At 45.7% G+C, this 19,898-nt stretch overlaps 1 protein-coding gene across 1 annotated transcript; it reads right to left on the bottom strand.

Annotated features, from left to right (window-relative positions):
* Window positions 1-234: 234 nt before the first annotated feature.
* LOC121288359 (histone H2B type 1-L-like) lies at window positions 235-627 on the bottom strand. Its single transcript, XM_041206916.1, has 2 exons — window positions 481-627; window positions 235-399 (listed from the first exon to the last, which is right to left on the bottom strand). Exons 1-2 carry the CDS (start codon window positions 625-627, stop codon window positions 235-237), a joined length of 312 nt encoding a protein of 103 aa, XP_041062850.1.
* Between the last annotated feature and the right edge of the window lie 19,271 nt (window positions 628-19,898).

Genomic DNA, 19,898 nt, shown 5'->3' with positions numbered 1-19,898 from the left:
GCATTAGCAGCTACTGAGATTACTCTGCATCATAGCAGATTGAAGACATTTCTGGACTGATCTTTAAATCATTGCATGGAAACTGGGTTGATGGATTGTTGCCACCAAAGCAGGCAACAACTCGACTTGAGACATTTTAAAATGGCATTGAACCTATCATCAAGATGTACAGGCTTAATGCATTTGTTAATCTTGTAGCATTATTTTTTTAATATAATCTTTAGAATTGTCTACCTAAACGGAGTTGGTGTATTTGGTGACCGCTTTGGTGCCTTTGGAGACGGCGTGTTTGGCCAATTCCCCTGGCAGCATGAGGCGGACGACGCTCTGGATCTCCCAGGCCGAGATGGTGCGGCGCTTGTTGTAGTGAATGAGGTGCGACGCCTCGGAGGCGATGCACTCGAAAATAACAACGAAGGAATTCATAACACTCATGGCCTTGGACGAGATCCTGGTGGAAGGGTGGACCTGGGTGAGCACCCTGTACATGTAAATGGAATAGCTCTGCTTGCGAGATTTTCTCCGCTTCTTAGGCGGCTTCTTGGTGACTTTAATCAGCGACTGTTTCGACACCTTACGGGACGCACCGCCCTTTGTCGCAGCCGCCAAGTCAGGCATTGCACTCATATTGAAGCATTTGTTAGATCAGAGTTATACTCTGTGGTGTGTATTTCTAACTACAAAATTTAAATTCTATGATCGTTTCATAGAATGGAATCTTATGGCATGGATGGAGGCCATTTGGCCCATCACACCATGTTTCCTTGAAAGAACTATCCAGTTAGTCTCACTCCTCCGATTTTTCCTCATAGACCTGCGGATTTTTCCTTTTCAAGCTTTCTTCCAGTTTTCTTTTGAAAGTTACTTTGGCCACACTTTCAGATTCCAGATTATAATGACTCTCTGAATAAAAACAAAGCTCAATTTCCTTGTGGTTCTGTTGCTGATTACCTTTCACCTGTGTCTTCTGATTATTGATCCTCCTGCCAGTGGAAACAATTTCTCCTTATTTACTCTATCCCAACACTTCATAATATTGAATCCTTCATAATCTTGAACACCTCTATTAAATTGCCCCTTAACTATTTCTGTTCTGAGGGGAACAATCCCAGCTTCTCCACAAAAACCAAGTCCTTCATCCCTGATACATTCTAGTAAATAAAAACAGAAAATACTCAGCAGGTCTGGCAGCACCTGTGGAGAGAGAAACAGAATTAACTTCTCAGGTCAATAACCTTTTATTGTAATTCTGTTTCTCTCTCCAGAGATGTTGCCAGATTTGCTAAGTATTTCCAGCATTTTTTGTTTTTATTTCAATTTTCAGTAACCACAGTGGAAGGGGGAGGGGCAAGAAGAACAAAAGGGAAGCTTTGTGATAGGCTGGAGGGCAGGGTAGATTAAATAACAAATGATTTCATGATGAAACAGCCAAAGAGAGTGGTAATGGGTATAGTAAAGAAACACATCATTTATGTAATATTCTAGTAAATTTCCCCTGCAAGCTTTCCCAAGGTCTTAACATCTTTCCTAAAGTGTGGTACCCAAAATTGGACAAAATACTCCAGCTAGGGTCTAACCAGTGATTTATAATGGTTCAGCTATCTTAATATTAATTACAGCAAAGAACTGTAATATTATTTCCAAAAATCTTTCTATGCTGATGTGTTGTAAGTGCCATGAATAAGGCGCAGCAGCCCGGATTTTCGCGCCCAAGGCAGGTAGCGCGAATTGGCTTGCTGGCTTGCCAGACCGGCCTTGGGGGAAACTCCCCTGAAAGGCGCGATCTTTATTCTGGGAGGGCAGGTATGGGATAAAATCTGTGGACACAGATCGTAGGGACAGTCACGTGCCAAGGTGGCATATGTAAATGGCCTGTCTTGGTTCTCTGGGCCTTTGCTCAACAACTACAGGCCAGTCAGCCTAACATCGATGGTGAGGGAAATTATTGAGACAATAATCCAAGACAAAATTAATTGGCACAAAAGCAAAATATAGCAGATCCTGGAAATTTGGAATAAAAACCAAAAATGCTGAAAGTACTTAGCAGATCAGGCAGCATATGTGGAGAGAAACAGAGTTAATGTTTCAGATCGAGTGACCTTTCATCAGACCTAAGAAAGATAGAAATGTAAGAGTTTTTAAGCCAGTGGAAGGGGGAGGGGCAAGAACAAAAGGGAAGCTTTGTGGTAGACTGGAGGGCAGGGTAGATTAAGTAACAGATGATTTCATGATGAAACAGCCAAAGAGAGTGGTAATGGCTATAGTAAAGAAACAAAGCTTGTGTCCAATGGGGCGTGAGTGGCAATATAGTAACCACCTGGATGCAGCATGAAGGGAAAGGAAGAAACAACCCAATCAAACAAAAAAAATTAAAGCAAAAAGTTACATAGAACAAGATGAGGGCAGAGGTTATGATCTAAAGTTGTTGAACTCGATGTTGAATTCAGAAGGCTGAGTGGCGAGTCAGAAGAGTGCTGTTCCTCAAGCTTGTATTGAGCTTCATTGGAACACTGTAGCAGGCCATGGACAGGATGTTCAGTATTGGGAGCAAGGTGGAATTGCCATTCATGCCCCATTGGACACAAGCTTTGTTTCTTTACTATACCCATTACCATACTCTTTGGCTGTTTCATTATGAAACCATTTGTTATTTAACCTCCCCTTCCCTCCACCCTATCACTGAGTTTCCCTTTTGTTCTTCATGCCCCCTCCCTCCTTCCACTGCTTGAAAACATTTCTATCTTTCTTAGTTCTGATGAAGGGTCATCTCAGCCAGAAATGTTAACTCTGTTTCTCGCCACAGATGCTGCCTGACCTGCTGAGTTTTATCAGCATTTTTTGGTTTTATTTCAAAATTAATTGGCGTTTGAAGAACTAAGGTCTACTTAATAAAGTGGACATAGACTTATTAAAGGTAAATTGTGTTTCACTAACTTGAATTAGTTCTTTGTTAAGGTAACAGGGAAGGTTGATGAAGATAGTATGATAAATATTATGTATACTAACTTTCAAGAGGTGTTTGACAAAATGCCAAATAATAGAGTTAACAAAATTAAAGCCCATAGTATTAAATGGACAGTGACAGTATGAATTAATGTTTAATTTTAATCGACTTTTAATTAACTAAGGATCAGAGAGCAAAGAGTAATGGTGCACGGTTGTTTTTCAGACTGGAGGAAAATTTACAGTTGTGTTCCCCAATGAGCAGTATTAGGACCACTGCACTTTTTGATATTTATGATTGACTTTTGCGGGCAATGCATTATCTCAAAGTTTGCACATGATATGAAACTCATAAACATAGTAAATAACAAGGCAAATAGTAACAGATGCAGAAAATCATAGACAGACTGGCAAAATGGGCAGATTAACAACAATGTGGTTGACTCCTAAATGCCCTCTGAAATGGCCCAGCAAGCCTCCACTCAGTATCAAGCCGCTAAAAAGTCTACAAGAAGGAATAAAACCAGAAGGATCATCCAGCATCAACAGAAATGACAAGGGAAATCCCTGCCCTGTCAACCCTGCAAAGTCCTCCTTATTAACATCTAGGGGCCTTTGCCAAAATTGGGAGAGCTGTCTCACAAGCAACAGCCTGCCTGACATAGTCATACTCACGGAATTGTACCTTACAAATAACATCCCAGACACCATCATCACCATCCCTGGGTATGTCCTGTCCCACCGGCAGGACAGACCCACCAGTGGAGGCAGCACAGTGGTATACAGTCAGGAGGGAGTTGTTCTGGGAGTCCTCAACATCAACTCTGGACCCCATAAAGTCTCATGCCCACCTCAAACAAGGGCAAGAAAACCTCTTGCTGGTTACTACTTAATGTTCCACCACCACCACGCCTCCATCCCCTCAGCTGATGGATCAGCGCTCCTTGATGTTGAACACCATCTGGAGGAAGCACTGAGAGTGACAGGGGCACTGAATGCATTCTGGGTGGGGGACTTCAATGTCCATCACTAACAGTGGCTCGATCACTACAGATCGAGCTGACCGAGTCCTAAAGGGCACAGCTGATAAACTGGGTCTGCAGCAGATGGTGAGGAAACCAACAAGAGGGAAAACCCTACTTGACCTCATCCTCACCAATCTACCTGTCGCAGATGCATCTGTCCTTGACAGTACAAGTAGGAGTGACCAGAGCACATTATCTCCCTTGTGGAGGCAATGTCCCATCTTCACATTGAAGAAACTCTCCATCAAAAAGATCTAGCAACTCCAATCTTGGCATCCATGAGGCGCTGTGGGCTATCAGCAGCAGCAGAATTGTATACAACCATAATCTGTAACCTCATGGCCTGGCATGTCCCCCAGTCTGCCATTACCATCAAGCCAGGGGATCAAAAGAGTGAGGCATGCCAGAAGCAGCACTACACTTACTTAAAAATGTGATGTCAACTTGGTGAAGCTACAACACAGAACTACTTGTATGCCAAACAGCAAAAGCAGTATCCGTTAGACAAAGGTAAGTGTTCCCACAATCAGCCATGAATGGCAGTACTGCCACATACAGTCATGAATGATGATGGACAATTAAACAACTAACTGGAGGAGAAGGCTCCACAAATAACCCCATCCTCAATGATGGGTGAGCCCAGCACATCAGTGCAAAAGACAAGGCTGAGCATTTGCAATAATTGTCAGCCAGAAGTACAAGTGGGTGACCCACCTTGGCCTCCTCCTGAGGACCCTCAGCATCACAGATGCCACTCTTCAATCAATTCAATTTACTCCACGTGATATCAAGAAATGGTTGTAGGCACTTGATACGACAAAGACTATGGGCCCTGACAATATTCCAGCGATAGTATTGGAGACTTGTGCTTCAGAACTAGCTGTGCCCCTAGCCAAATTGTTCCAGAACAGCTATAACACTGGCATCTACCCAGCAATGTGGAAAATTGCCCATAAAAAGTAGGACAAATCTAACCTGGCCAATTACCACTTGACCAGTCAGCTCTCGATCATCAGCAAAGTGATGGAAGATGTTGTCAACAGTACTATCGAGCGGCACTTGTTTAGCAATAACCTGTTCATTGACACTTAATTTGGGTTCTGCCAGGGCCACACAGCACCTGACCACATTGCAGCCAAACATGGACAAAAGAGCTGAACTTAAGAGGTGAAGTGAGAGTGACCGCCCTTGACATCAAGGCAGCATCTGACCTTGTGCCCTTGGCCCAACCATCTTCAGCTGCTTCATCAATGACCTTCCTTCCATCATAAGGTCAGAAGAGGGGATGTTTGTTCAATCATCAAGATTAGCACCATTCGTGACTCCATATGCGACTCAAGAACATTCATGCTTGGACTCATAAGAGGCAAGTAATATTTGCACCACACAAGTGCCAGGCAATGACCATTTCCGACCAGAGAAAATCCAACCATCTCCCCTTGACATTCAATGGCATTACCATCACTGAATCCCCTACTGTCAACGTCCTGGGGTTACCATTGACCAGAAACTGAAATGGACTAGCCATATAAATACTGTGGCTACACGAGCAAGTCAGGGGTTGGAAATTCTATAGAATTACTCCTCCCCAAAGACTGTCCACCATCAACAAGATACAGGTCAGGGGAGTGTGATGGAATATTCTCAACTTGCCTGGGTGAATGCAGCTCCAACAACACTCAAGAAACTTGACACCATCCAGGACAAAGCAGCTCACTTGATTGGCTCCCGATCCACCACTTCAACATCGACTGCTTCCACCACCAATGCACAGTGGCACCAGTGTGTACCATCTACAAGATGCACTGCAGCAACTCACCAAAGCTCCTTCCACAGCACCTTCCAAATCCTAGCAGGACAAGGACAGCAGATGGATGGGAACAACACCACCACCTGCAAGTTCCACTCCAAACCACACATCATTCTGACTTGGAACTATATTGCCTTCATTGGGTCAAAATTCTAGAACTCACTCCCTAACAGCACTGTGGGTGTACCTACACCACCTGGGCTGAAGCAGTTCAAGACGACAGCTCATCACACCTTCTTAAGGGCAATTAGGGATGGGCACTAAATACTAGCCTAGCCAGTGATGTCCACATCCTGTGAAAGATTTTTAAAAATTGTACGTATTGATAGGGTGAATGAGGAGAGGCAAATTGAACTAAATGCTACAATTTTAACAGGGCTATAGAGAAGGAGAGACCTGCCATCTATGTATACAAATCTCTGAAGATGACAGAATTAGTTAAGAAAGACGTTAAAAAAGCACATGAGGCCCATGGTTTTATTAATCGAGGAATAAAATACATAAGCGTTGAAGTTACACTTTAAAAAAACATAAAATATGGTTAAACCTCAGCTGGAGTATTGTGTTCAATTCTGGGCACCAAATTTTGGGAAAGATGTCAAGGCATGGGAGAGAGTTTGGAAGAGATTTACTGGAATGGTAACAGTGATGACAAGTTTCAGTGTTGTGGAGGAACTGGAGAAGCTGGGAAGTTTCTCCTTAGGGCAAAGGAAGTTAGAACCATAGAACCATAGAAAAGTTACAGCACAGAAGGAGGCCATTTGGCCCATCTTGTCCATGCCAGCCCAAGGACACCCAGGTGCCCTTTCTAATCCCACCTTCCTGCACCCGGCCCATAGCCCTGCAGCTTACAGCACTTTAGGTGCAGATCCTGGTACTTTTTAAAAGAGTTTAAAGTTTCTGCCTCTACCACCAACTTGGGCAGCGAATTCCAGACATCCACTACCCTCTGCATAAAAAAGTTCTTCCTCATGTTCCCCTCTACACCTTCTGCCACTTCTCTTGAATCTATGTCCCCTGGTTCTAGAATTCTCCATCAAGGGAAACAATTTTATCCTGTCCACTCTACCTATTCCCCTCATAATTTTGCACACCCAGGTTAAGAGATTTTATTGAGGTGTTCAAAGTTATGAAGGATGGAATAAAGAAAGAGAAATTCCAAGGTCAGTAGGATCACTAACTAGAAGGCACATGTTTAAGGTGATTGGCAAAAGAGCCAGAGATGACATGGGGTAGCATTTTCCTCCCATCGGGGGACTTGTGTGGGAGCGGGAGCAAGCAGGCGGGTTCCAGATTGGTGCCCCCAGCCAGGGGTAAGCCGTCATTTTACTTGGGCTGGCCAGTTAAGGCCTGCTCAGCGTGATGTTCACCTGGAAGTGCTGTGTGCTCCCTGTGCAGGCGGGGAGGGGGATTCCCTGAGCAGGTCTGTGTGCTCTTTCATGCATGTGCACGGAAGAGCACACAGAACCCCCTGAGGCAAAGCGGTAAGTAGGACCGGATGAGTATTTCTTCTGTCCTTAATATTCTCTAAACCATTCCAGAATTAGATTTTCATTGATATCACCTACAGTGAGGTGGTCACTGTAAAGAGTGTACAGGCAGATAGGGAATGGATGACTGCAAGGCAGAATAAAAGCACTAGGGAGGTAGTGCAGGAGTCCCCTGGGTCCATCTCCCTCTTCAATTGATTTTACATTTTGGATACTGCTGGGGGAGATGGTTTCTTAGGGGAATGCACCAAGAGCCAAGTCTGTGGCACTATGAGTGGCTCAGCTGCACGGGGGCTGTGGGGAGTGTCGGGGGGAGAGAGAAAAGAGTGGGAGAGCAGTAGTAATAGGGGATTCTATCATAAGGGGAACAAGGATAGGAATGAAAGACAGAAAAGTGTAAACAAAAGTGGAAGGCAGAGGAAACAACGGCTAGCAGCAAATAGGGACATAGTACAAAAAAACAATGTATAAAAATGTTAAAAAGACAAGTTTAAAGGCACTGTACCTGAATGCACAGAGCATTTGCAATAAGGTAGATGAATTAACAGTGCAATTGGATGTAAATGGGTACAATATCATTGTGATTATGGAGACATGGCTGCAGGGTGATCAAGGCTGGGAACTGAATATCCAAGGGTACTTAATATTTAGGAAGGACAGGCAAAAAGGAAAAGGAGGTGGGATAGCATTGTTAGTTAAGGATGAAATCAGTGTGATAGTGAGAGATGATATTGTCTCAGAAAATCTGGAAGTAGGATCAGGCTGGGTGGAGCTAAGAAGCAACAAAGGGCGGAAACCATTAGTGGGAGTTGTCTATAGGCCTCCAAACAGTATTGATAAGGTAGGGCACAGCATTAAACGGGAAATTAGAGATGCATGTAACAAGGCTGCTACAGTAATCATGGGTGACTTTAATCTCCATATAGACTGGGCAAACCAAATTAGCAATAATATTGTGGTGGATGAATTCCTGGAGTGTGCACAGGATGGTTTTTTAGACCAATACATCAAGGAACCAACTAGGGAAGAGGCCATCCTAGATTTGGTTTTGTGCAATGAGAAGGGGTTGATTAATAATTTTGTCTGGGGTACTTCACAGAACAGTGATCATAACATGGTAGAATTCTTCATTAGGATGAAAAATGAAGTAGTCTGATCCGAAACTAGGGTCCTAAATCTAAACAAAGGAAATTATGAAGATATGAGGCTAAGATAGATTGGGGAACTTCATTAAAAGGCGATGGCTAATAGTTAAGTAATAAGTGTATGCATTGCAACAGTTATACATTCCTTTCTGGTGCAAAAACACACAGGAAAAGTGGCCCAACCATGGCTAATGAAAGAAATTAAGGATAGTATTAGATCCAAAGAGAAGTCATATAAAGTTGCTAGAAAAAAACAGCAAGCCTGAGGATTGGGAGCAGTTTAGAATTCAGCAAAGGAGGGCCAAGAGATTGATTAAGAGGGGAAAAATAGAGTTTGAGAGTAAACTTGTCAGGAACATAAAAGTGGACTGTAAATGCTTCTATAAATATGTAAAAAGAAAAAGATTAGTGAAGGCAAATGTAGGTCCCTTACAGTCCGAAACAGGAGAATTTATAATAGAGAACAAGGAAATGCCAGAGCAATTAAACAACTACTTTAGTTCTATCTTCATGGAGGAAGACACAAATAACTTCCCAGAAATGCTAGGGAACCAAGTGTCTAGTGAAAAGGAGGAATTGAAGGAAATTAGTCTTACTAAAAAAAACAGTACTGGAGAAATTAATGGGACTGAAAGCCGATAAATCTCCAAAGCCTGATAATCTATATCCCAGAGTATAAAAGGAGGTGGCCATGGAAATGGTGGATATGTTGGTTGTCATCTTCTGTAGACCCTGGAACAGTCCTGGCAGATTGGAGGGTGGCAAATGTAACCCCATTATTTAAAGACGGAGCGAGGGAGAAAACAGGGAATTATAGACCGGTTAGCGTAACATCAGTAGTAGGGAAAGTGCTAGAGTCTACTATAAAGGATATGATAACAGGACACGTGGAAAGTATAAATGGGCTTAGACAAGATCAATGTAGATTTATGAAAGGGAAATCATGTTTGACAAACTTATGAGCATTTTTTGAGGGTGTAATTAGCAGAATAGATGAGGGAGAACAGTGGCTGTGGTGTATTTGGATTTTTAGAAAGCTTTTGATAAAATCCCACATAAGAGGTTACTGTGCAAAATTAAAGCACATGGGATTGGAGATAATATATTGGCATGGGTTGAGAATTGGTTAGCAGAAAGGAAACAGAGTGTAGGAATAAATGGGTCTTTTTTGGAGTGGCAGGTGGTGACTAGTGGGGTAACGCAGGGATCAGTGCTTGGACCCCAGCTATTCACAAGAGATATCAATGGTTTGGACGAGGGAATTAAATGTAATATTTCCAAGTTTGCTGATGACACGAAACTTGGTGGGAAAGTGAATGGTCAGGAGGGTGCTAAGAGGCTTCAAGGCAACTTAGACAGGTTGAGTAAGTGAGAAAATACATGGCAGATGCAGTATAATGCCAGGGCACTCAACTCCTGATCACATTGCAACATTGGTTCAAACATGAACAAAAGAGTTGAATTCCCGAGGTGAGGTTAGAGTGACTGCCTTTGACATCAAGGCTGCATTTGACAGAGTGTGGCATCAAGGAGCACTAGCAGAGCTGGAGTCAATGTGAATCAGGGGGAAAACTCTCCGCTGGTTGGAGTCACACCTAGCACAAAAGAAGATGATTGTGGTTATTGGAGGTCAGTCATCTCAGCTCCAGGACATCATTGCAGGAGTTCCCCAGGGTAGTGTCCTCCGCCCAGCCACCTTCAGCTGCTTCATCAATCACCTTCCTTCTATCATAAGGTCAGAAGTGGAGATCTTTGTTGATGATTGCACAATGTTCAGCACCATTCGCAACTCCTCAGATACTGAAGCAGTCCATGTCAAATGCAGCAAGACCTGGACAATATCCAGCTTGGGTTGACAAGTGGCAAGTAACATTCACACCACACAAGTGTCAGGCAATGATCATCTACAGCAAGAGAGAATCTAACCATCACCCCTTGACATTCAATGGCATTACTAAATCCCCCAGTATCAACATCCTGGGGGTTACTGTTGACCAGAAACTGAACTGGACAAGCCACATAAATACTATGGCTACAAGAGTAGGTCAGAGGCTAGGAATTGTGTAGCTCACCTCCTGACTCCCAAAGGCTGTCCACCATCTACAAAGCACAAGCCAAGAGTGTGATAGAATACTCCCCACTTGCCTGGATGAGTGCATCTCCCACAACCCTCAAAAAGTTTGACACCATCCAGGACAAAGCAGCCTGCTTGATTGGCACCACATACATGAACATTCACTCTCTCCACCACTGGTGCACAATGGCAGCAGTATGTACCATCTACAAGGTACACTGCAGAAATTCACCAAGGCTGCTTCGACAGCACCTTCCAAACCCATGGCCACTACCATCTAGAAGGACAAGGGCAGCAGATAGATGGGAACACCACCACCTGGAAGTTCCCTTCCAAGTCACTCACCATCCTGACTTGGAAATATATCTCCGTTCCTTTACTGTCACTGGGTCAAAATCCTGGAACTCCCTTTGTAACAGCACTGTGGGTGTACCTACACCACATGGACTGCAATGGTTCCAGAAGGCAGCTCATCACCACCTTCTCAAGGGCAACTAGGGATGGGCAGTAAATGCTGGCCCAGTCAGTGAAGCCCACATGCCATGAATGAATTTTTAAAAAATTATCTAATGCCCTCTTGAATGTCTCGATTGAACCTGCCTCCACCACACTGCCTCCAGGCAGTGTATTCCAGACCCGACCAACTTGTGTGAAAAAGTTTTTTCTCATGTCACATTTGTTTCTTTTCCTAATCACTTTAAATCTGTGCCCTCTCATTCTTGATCCTTTTACGAGTGGGAGCAGCTTCTCCCTATCTACTCTCTCCAGCCCTCTCATGATTTTGATCATCTCTATCAAATCTACTCTTAGCCTTCTTCTCTCTAAGGAGAACAATCCCAACCCCTTCAATTTACCTTCATAACTTAAATTTCTCAATCCTGGAACCATTCTTCTGCTCCTACTTCTTATGGTCTTAAAAGTATTGTAAACCTCTCCTGCACTCTCTCCAATGTGTTCACATCCTCCCTATAACGTGGCGCCCAGAACTGCACATAATACTCCATTTGAGGTCTAATGAGTGTCTTATATAAATTCAACATAACCTCCTTGCTCTTGTGCTATATGCCCCTATTAATGCCCCAGGATGCTTTATATATGCTTTATTAACTGCTCTCTCCACCTGCCCTGCCACCTTCAATGATATATGCACATATACATCCAGGTCTTTCTGCTCCTGCACCCCCTTCAAAATTTCACCCTTTATTTTATATTGTCTGTCCATGTTCTTGCTACCAAAATGCAAGTAGGAAAGTAAGTTGTGAAGAGGACATAAGGAGGCTACAAAGGGATGTAGATAGGTTGAGTGAGTGGGAAAAGATTTGGCAAATGGAGTGTTATGTGAGAAAATGTGAAATGGTCCATTTTGGCAGGTAGAATGAAAAAGAAGCATGCTATCTAAATGGTGAGAGATTGAAGAGCTTTGAGATGCAGAGGGGTCTGGGTGTCCTAGTGCATGAATCGCAAAAGAATAATATGGAGGCACAACACGTAATTAGGAAAATTAATAGAATGTTATTGCTTATTACGAAAGGGATTTAATCTGAGTAGGGAGGCTATGCTTCAGTTGTACAGAGCATTGGTGAGGCCACATCTGGAGTACTGTGTACTGTATTGGTCTTCTTATTTAAGGTAAGATGTAAATGGGAAGCAGTTCAGAAAAGGTTTACTGGACTAATTCCTGGAATGGGCAGATTCGCTTATGAGGAAAGGTTGGACAGGTTAGGCTTGTATCTGCTGGTATTTAGAAGAGTAAGAGGTGACTCGTTTGAAACATGTAAGATCCTGAGGGGTTTTATCAGTGTGGATGTGAAAAAAATGTTTCTTCTTGTGGGACAATCTGGAACTAGGAGTCATTGCTTAAAAATAAAGGGTCGCCCATTTAAGAAAGAGCTGAGAAATTTTTTCTCAGAAGGCTGTGAGTCTTTGGAACTCTCTTCTACAAAAGGCAGTGGAAGCAGAGTCTTTGAATATTTTGAAGGCAGAGCTAGATAGATTCTTCATGAGCAAAGGGGTGAAAGATTACTGGCGGTAGGTGGGAATGTGGAGTTGAGGATACATTCAGATGAGCCACTATCTTATTGAAAGGCAGAGCAGGCTCGTGGGGCCGAGTGGCCTCCTGCTCCTAATTCGTAAGTTTGTATAATTTCTCAATTCCTATTGTTTGTTACTGCTACCAAAAGGGTCTCTATCCTCATTTCTTTTGTTTGTGGTTCTTCCTTCATATTGACACTTGCACCCTATATCTAAACAGTCTAGAAATGCTGCCAGCATTGAATCCCTCATGTTTTCTGTTCCCGCTGAAAGTCCTATTGGTGCCATGAGAGCAGCTGGAAATGAATGTTTGCCCAGGTATTTTTTTAAAACTTCAGAGACCCATGTCCATATATCCTCTGCATTCTTCCATTGGTTATAAGGTTCAGCTTTACAGAACAATGGTGGAAAATCATACTCTGATAATTTACACTTGGTTTCTGCCATTCTTCCCCAAAATAGCTCCAATTGCGACCTTCTGTCTGAAAATGAGTCTTAGTTACCAATCTTCACTTTTAGGTCAACCATCCCCTGCTACCAATATTAATAGAATCCAAGCCAGTTGGTGAAGTCAAAACCAAGACACAGAACCTTTCTTTACTGAGAGAGTTTATAGGCTTTCTTCAGTGTCATAGCTCTCCTCTCACACACCCAGTCCTAGCTGTCCCCTATTTATATGTACTTAAAATACTTAATTAAATAATGCCCTTCACTTGTGTATCTTAACAATATAGTCTACATACTATCAACACACCGCAATGCTTCATCTCCCTCTCCCTATTGTACTTGCAGGAGAAACAGGTGCACAACATCCATGAAAGGGTGAGACTTCAATGTTGAAGTCCACCTAGGCCATGGAGAAGAGAGCCATGGATATTGCTAGGCCCCCTTGAGAGAACATATGGGTGATAGCGAATCCCTCATTCCAGGTGCATAGGGCCATGGAAAAGGCATTCCCAAGAATGACATGATGGTGGTTGCCATGGTAGTGGATCTTAGGGAATAACTGCGTTGGTTGGGGGGCTGTGCTGGATGGTGGAAGGGAGGCATTGAATCCGCGAGTAAAGTCTAGTCTAATAGCATGTGGAGCCTGGGTGTAGGTGAAAACCCGTCAATGAGGGATGATGAGAGTATCCATCTCCTCCTCTCATATACTTTTATTGTGCCTCTTGCAGGTCCCAACATTGTGATCCCACCACCAGGAGGCAGGGTGTGTCTCAGACAGACAAAAATGGAAACATGTCTGAGGAAGCAGCATCACACCAGAGAGGAAGCAGCATCACACCAGGCTAGCTTGCCAGACTGGGTCAATGCTCGGTCAGTCTGTGGCCCTGGGTGAGTAGCACAGCACTAGTGTGGAGGAGAAGGTGTCTGAGGTGGAGGCATCTGTGGGCAGTTCCCCTTGAAGTGGGGAGGACAGTCACAGTGATGCTTTACAGGGCCTCAAGATTCACAGTTTTGGGCTTAGTATTTGGACCTGTAGCAGCAGATGTGTGGTCACCTGGCAGGGTTCCCTGAGACATTGAGAGCTCATACTCTGGGAATGAAGAGCCCATGGTGCAGAAGTCCCCAACTATTACTGCCCTATTGTTTTTGCACTCAAAAATTTGGTGACATATTTGCTCTTCTTCCTCTCACTATTTGAGGGTCTATAGCACACTCCTAGTAGTGTGGCTGACCCCTTTTTATTCCTGAGCTCAAACCATATAGCTCATTTAATGATTAATTTACTATATCATCCCTCCTCACAGCTGTAATTAACTCTAATCAATAATATTGCACCTCTATCTTTTTTAGTCCCCTCTCTATCCTGCCTGAAAACTCTATATCCAGGAATGTTGAGCCACAATTTTTGCCCCTCTTTAAGCCAAATATCCGTTATAGCGATGATATCAAGCTGCCATGCATCTATATGTGCCCTCAGCTCATCGGCTTTGTTTGCTATACTCCTTGCGTTTAAATAAGTACCTTTTAACATTGACAAATTCCTGCGCTATAAACCTTTTAACATTTGCTTCTTCTGTCTTTCAGAGTCACCCGCCAATTTTCTGTCTCCCGCTCCCTGCTCTGAATTTGTCCTATCTGAATCTGCCCTCAGGTTCCCATCCCCCTGCCAATCTCATTTAAACCCTCCCAACAACACAATCAAACGTCCATGCAAGGACATTTGTCCCGGTCCTATTCAGGTGTAGACCACCCGACTTGTACAGATCCCATCTTTCCCAGAACCAGTCCCACTGCCCCTGAAATCTGAAGCCCACCTCCCTGCACCATCTCTCCAGCTACGCATTCATCTAGTGCATTCTCCTATTTCTATACTCACTAGCAGGTGGCCTTGGGAGTGATCTGGAGAGTTATACCTTTGAGGTCCTGCTTGTTAATCTCTTTCCTAACTCTCAGAACTCAGCTTGCAGGATCTCATCCCTTTTACTACCTATATCATTGGTACCAATGTGAACCATGATCTTTGGATGTGCACTGTCACCCTCCAGAATGCTCTGTGGCCACTTGGTGATATCCATGACCCTTGCACCAGGGAGGCAGCATACCATCCTCGAATCACATCTGCTACCACAAGCCTGTTCCCCCAGCCATAGAATCCCCTACTACTATTGCTCTCCTGTCTTTTCTCCTCCATCCCTGCACAACTGAGCCACCCATGGTGCTCTGGTCATGACTCTCCTTGCAGTCTCCAGAGGAACCCTCCCCCGCATTGGTACTCAGGCAGTACTTTAAGGTAGCCACCTTTTTTTACTCAGGCTGCAGTTGTTTGGGTACAGTTGACTTCCCTCTTTTTTCTGAGCTCTTGTTGTTGGGGTAATCTTTGAAAGAAACTTTGCATTTTGCAACAAATATATCAATGTGGGTACAGAGTGTTTTGCACTGACCTGCACTGCAGTGGGCTGGGAAACTTGGGGCAGAATTTTACCGTCGGTAGGGGTGGTTGGCAGGGGCAGGTGGGGGTGGTTGGGAAGCAGTGCGCCGCGATTTTACACAGGCGGGCAAATTAGGGTCCACCCAGCGTGATACGCGGCCTGTAAAGAGCGCGAAGGGGCGGGCGGGGGATGGGGCCTAATGTCTGCCGGGTGCAATGGCGACCTGGCAGCTGATTCAGATGCGAGCTTGGCAGCCCCTGGAAGGCTGCCGCCAAAGAACATGGAAGTCCTGTGAATGGAGACCGTAGCGGGTGGACACGGCAGGCAGGAGGGCAGGCCGGCAGGCAGTCGGCCCCGCGTTTCTCAGATGAGTGCCTCGCAGCCCTCCTGGAGGAGAAAACCACGTCCTTAGGGATGGGAGGAGGAGGTACCCCCACCTCACCAAAAAGGCCTGGGAAGAGGTGGCATCCAGGGTTAGCAGCCACAACATGGTGAGGCGCACATGGGTGCAGTGCCTGAAACGCTTCAATGATCTCCTGCAATCGGGAAGGGTGAGTACCATGTTGGCATGGGAAACTTTGCAGAACAAGTACGAGTTTCCCATCCCCCCATGGACCTCAGAGGCATTCGAGTGTGAGTGGCAAATGTCAATGAAAGTGAGTGAGCCCTGGCTGCTTGGACTGAGTGCCTTGTGGCTCCAGGATCACAAATCAGCTGAGTCCTGTGCAGTGTTCCTCAGGTGGGATTGGCCAGGCTGCAATGGTGCTGCTGGTAGAGGGTGGACTAATCAATGCTCCTCTATCCTTTCAGGGGAAAACATCCCTTAACAATGCTGAGAGTTCGCGGACTGGCAGGGGACCCCCACACCTCCTAATCCTCAGTTGATATGAGCAGGAGGCCTGGATCTGGAGAGGCACCATGCACCTCGGTCGAGTGGCCGTGGTGAGGTTGGGGTGCTGGAGGGAGGTAAGAGTGCAGTGCACTGGGGTAAGAATGTGGGTTTTTGCTACTATTCCAGTGTAGTCTGTATATTAATGTGAGCCTCGAACCTGGAATGCCCATTGATAATGGGAAGACGAGGGCACCATGATGTAGATCTCTGTCTCATCAGCACGCCAGGCATGCACACTGACAGTCTTATGAGTTAAACTAATGACATGCCCTTCTTCTCCCTTTTAGGCTCACCAGCAGTCCTTTAATCTGAGGAGCCTGAAGACCCACCCCTGACCCCTGAGGACCAGTATGCTGAGCATGCATCAGCATCACACTCTCTCTCAAGCAGGCAGGCAGCAGGGCAGATACCAGCACCTTAGTGGGCATAAGATTGCCATCTAGTATCTCGATGCACATTGGTGAGGGCACTTCACACTCGCTTGAAGTGCAGGTGGAGGCAGAGAGTACCCAGGGCGTCGGCAGTTGGAGGACTGCTGGGGATCAGGACAATGCTCATTCGATGAGTGATGATGGGCCCCTGGAGTCATCCACGAGGCAGCAGATGCTGGATGCCCAGCAGGGTGTGTGGGAGGATCTGTCAGAGATACATGAGGGAATGCATGCCATAGTGTCCATTGTGGGGGAGTCCATGCAGATCGTGAGCACTGCGTTGACCCTCATGGACGAGCGCAATGCCTCCTCCATGGAGAGATTGGTGACTTTCATGGAGAGGCTCTTCCAGGGTCTCAATCAGGGCTTCCTGGGGTTGCGCTCGACCCTGCAAGCCCATACACTGACAATAACCTCAGCTGCTCAGTGTTGGGTACCCAGTATCCCAGCTAGGTGCCTGTCCATCAATGGTGAGCAGGGAGGTCCAAAGCAATCTCACATTGGCATATGAGTTGTATGTTGTCTCAGCAGGCTCTTCTCAGGGTGTTCCGGATGATGGCAGTAGCTCCTCTGCCTCTCAGCCAGTGACCATGGCATCCGATGAGGCTGCGGTGACTGGGGAGATGCCAGCCGTGGCACTGGCCACTCCCTCCCAGGTGGGGCCAGCACAGGCTCCATGGGCCAGAGGACACCCGCCAAGGTCATCAAGCCAACAAGACAGCAGAGTGAGCAGGCTGTCTCCAATGCTGGTTCCAGCGAGGGGAGAGCACCTAGACGTAGCACCTGCAAACAAAAAGTTAAAGCACCTTAACCGCAACATAGCCTGATCATGGGTGATTGTTGTTCCCCCCATTTTTCTGTTCTTTTTTAATGATGTGATGTTAAACACCAGTCAATGTTAATTTCTGCAATGTTTTGTCAGCAGTAAATGAGATGTCCTTTTTTTTGCAACTGGCCTCTGGATGCTTCATTTGTTCTGTAGGTGCAGGGTAAGCCATGATGTTACAATGGACTTGTAACTCCTTACACTATGTGCCTTTGCAATAAAGTTTATGTTGTTGACCAAGGAACTGATCCTGCCAGGGATCAAGTATGGAGCTTGCAGCCTTGGCACGTGGTGGTGGTTCTTATTTGGTAGGCTAGCTGAAGGACCATTGGATCAAAGTGCCCCAGGTGTCCCTGCTTCTCTGTAGGTTACCCAGGTCAGCATCTATGCCCTCAGTGTTCTCCTGAGTGTTCTCAACCTTGGACTCACTACTGGAGTCATCGTCTGTGGCCTGTGCAGCTGCATCAAGGTCTTCTTCCTCCACTGCATCCCCCCTTGTCAGTGCCAGATTGTGGAGAGCTCAGCATGCAGCCACTATCAGTGGTTATTGTCGTGCGCCCCCTGAACGGTCCAGGCATCGGAAGTGCATCTTGGGAAGACTGATGGTTCTCTCTACCAACGCCCTTGTGGAGCCGTAGCTCCTGTTATACCACTACTTAGCCTCTGTTCTTGGATGGCAGAGAGGCATCATGAGCCACCTTTTGAGCGGATAACCCTTGTCACCCAGCCATCCATCCAACTGGGCTGTAGCACTGAAGAGCCTCGGAACCAGGGAATGTCTCAAGATGTAAGCGTCATGGGAGCTGCCTGGGTACCTTGCACAGACTTGTAGAATCAGCATCCTCTGATCACACACTATCTGCACGTTCATGGAGTGGAAGCCCTTCCTGTTGATGAAGGCACCGGGCACACCTGCTGGCGTCTTGATGGCCACATGTGTCCAGTCTATAGCACCCTGGACGCGGGGGAAGTCAGCAATAACCGCGAAGCCTCTGGCTCACTCTGCCTGGCTGGCTTTGTCCGTACGATAATGAATGAAAGTCAATGCACGCCTGAACAGATGTTTGTCATCAGTTTGACGCAACTGCGGACAGCTGATTGGGAGACTCCACAAAGATGCCCCACTGACCCCTGGAAAGAGCCGGAGGCATAGAAGTTGAGGATCACCATGACCTTCAGCACCACTGGCATGGGGTGTCCACCCACACAGTCTGAGTTGATCCCAAGGCCGATACTCTGACAAATGGAGGTCACTGTCTCCCTTGAGAGACGGAGCTTTCTTCGGCACTGCAGTTCAACATATTGGGTTGCTGCCTGTATACCCTGGCAGCAGGCTAGTGGTGTCTTCTGCAGCCCCTTTTGCCTAAGACTTCCTTTTGGCCCTGCGTCCCTTGTGCCTGCACCTCTCCTCCCACAGGTTGCTCCCCTAGAGCTGAATAAGGACACCTGGCCTCCTCTCCCTTCTGCCCCTCTCTTCCTTCTCAGAGGAGATTCCTCCATCCGAGAGCACAATCCCCCTTACCAGGGTAAGGGGAGGTTGTCTGATACCTGGAAGGCCCCATGCGGTGTGAATCCTCCGGGGGCCTGGAAGACAACACTGAGTCCTGAACTGAAGCCTCTAAATGCTCTGAATGCAGCTCTGAAGTGAAGTGAAACTGTCCTGTTCAGAGAAGCAACCAGCAGCAAGTGATATCCAAAACTACTCACTATTTGCTTTGTCAAACTCACTGACCCCTCTTAACTCACCCATGGATGAGTTTGCAAATTGTGGCCTGCCCACCTGCTGTTTTGCCTGTGTGACGGCCTGAAAATCGCAGGGAATATGTAAAGTCAGAGACAATTGGTCTCTCAAGGGCCTTAACTGGCTACTTAGTTCAGGGCGGATGCATCACTGTCTTCATCGCGCACCTGCCTAGTGTAATATCACGAGATTACGCGTTGATGCTGGCACACTTGGCTGACGTCAATGTGCTTTATTTCACACTAAGGCGCGTTGGGCGTGCATCCGCACACCAAAGGTAAAATTCTGCCCTTAGTAATGCCTCTGTTTTAGTTCGGGGAAAAAATCTGTTCTCCTTATTTAAAATTAGTGTTTGAAGCTATTTCCCTTTGAGTTTAGAGTGCTTATAAAAATTCAGATTTCAGCATTTCTAAAATGCTTAGAAGGGTTGTACTCACAGCCTGTGTTTCATTTCACTGGTACTGCTGTTTATTACCCCAGGTCGTTAAGTTTCCGTTTTTTAAAAAATCTTTAAAACTGCAACAATTTCTTCAGGCGTCTTGCAATGGACTTGCACCCCACTCTAGTGGATCCCTCAATCTCCAAGTCTCTACAGAAGCTTCTTTGACTTATTC

This window comes from Carcharodon carcharias, chromosome 2 (assembly GCF_017639515.1).
Source record: "Carcharodon carcharias isolate sCarCar2 chromosome 2, sCarCar2.pri, whole genome shotgun sequence".
Taxonomy (NCBI): Eukaryota; Metazoa; Chordata; class Chondrichthyes; order Lamniformes; family Lamnidae; genus Carcharodon; species Carcharodon carcharias.
This window is presented reverse-complemented; position numbering and strand designations above follow the sequence as displayed.